At 32.9% G+C, this 1,522-nt stretch overlaps 1 protein-coding gene across 1 annotated transcript; it reads left to right on the forward strand.

The window, feature by feature from the left end:
• Positions 1–496: 496 nt before the first annotated feature.
• BDCG_16962 (uncharacterized protein) lies at positions 497–1,063 on the forward strand (the record flags this gene model as incomplete). Its single annotated transcript, XM_045426141.1, has 2 exons — positions 497–800; positions 876–1,063. The coding sequence occupies 2 exons, from the start codon at positions 497–499 to the stop codon at positions 1,061–1,063; spliced, it is 492 nt and encodes a 163-aa protein (XP_045280924.1).
• Between the last annotated feature and the right edge of the window lie 459 nt (positions 1,064–1,522).

Raw genomic sequence — 1,522 nt, forward strand, 5'->3', positions numbered from 1 at the left:
CAATTGAAGGAATTACATTCAGAAGAAGATAGAGAAGATACAGGATTTCAAATCCACAGCTGTGATATTGAATGTTGATCTTCTCATAAAGGAAATCCGTTTGCGGCTTCATTCTTCAAAAGATAAAAAGAATCTGCAGAATATAGATTCTGCGGCTAACACAGCTACAACAGCTACAACAGATACAATGATCACTACATCTATTAATTCAAACAACAATACATTGAATTCGGCCTCTAGAGGCCGTACTGAATGTGGCTATGATAGTACTCAAGAGAGCTTCTGAAATTATCAGAGATTAGAAAATCCATCTATCTATTCTGAATGTGAGAGATCTCACTTTGACAACTGTTAATTAATCAATTCAGACAGTGCTTCAGATAATTGAAGAATCTACAATGCTGTGAGAATAAAGAAATTCAAGGAAAAGAAGGAAAAGAACAATAGTGAGAGTGAGACTCAACTATTCATTACAGATGATTCAGAGACCTTTCAGATGACAAACCTTGCAGAGGTTATCAATGTGTCAGCCTGTTTTATGAAATCTCACAAGGATTTCTTCAACAGGCATTTATACATATCAAAAGATGTCATCTTTCAGAAGGACCTTTATCTTGCTGATTCATTGATATCAACTACTTTACACAATCTGAAGGTCCTACTCAATGCGGCCTGTAAAGTGGCTGTGGCAATTCCTTCAGAGACACCAGGCCTACTTACTGCAGCCTGTCAAGAGACTGCAGTGATTTCTGATTCATCAATTGATAATCTATTCATTGATGAGAAAATTCAACCTGAGTGTTCATTATTTCTCATACTCACTAATAATTGATGGATTGACTATGATATCTCCACGAGAATATCTACTCTTTTAGTGCAGAATACACTGAACTTCTCAGAACTCACAGTTGAATCTGATGATTCTCTGACATCTATAAGAAATATTACTACAGTAGAGAAAGCTTCAGTGAGAGACAGTCTTGAAGATCTACTCACTGATTCTGAGATCACTGCACTTCTGATTCTGAAAAACCTCACACATATCAAAGCTTTCATGGAATGAAAGTATTATTACAAGGCCTGTGTTAAAGAGATCAACTGTTTGAAATATACATGTTGAAAAGAGAATATAAAGAAGATAGAAGAATAGAGGGATAAAAAATGATGTATATTATGACTGGTTTTTCATTACTACACATTTTCCAGTTATTTTTTATACCTGTACTTGATTTGAAAGTGAATTTTGTAGATAGCATCATGTATAGTTACTCTGATGAGTGAGAGTGTCAGATCACATGATCTGGCTTACTAATTCTTTCATCATATAACTTTTCACAACCTAGCAATCTTTCAATCATACAAGCTTTACACCTTTCACACAATATTGAAAAAATGTTGATACTTATATATTATAGTGATTGGTGAATCATGATAGTTAAATATATATATATATATATATTATTTCTGACTTGATTACAACTTATACAATAATTTTTAAAAACTTAAAATTAATTTCAATTAT

The sequence above is a fragment of the Blastomyces dermatitidis genome, assembly GCF_000003525.1.
Source record: "Blastomyces dermatitidis ER-3 genomic scaffold supercont1.4, whole genome shotgun sequence".
Taxonomy (NCBI): Eukaryota; Fungi; Ascomycota; class Eurotiomycetes; order Onygenales; family Ajellomycetaceae; genus Blastomyces; species Blastomyces dermatitidis.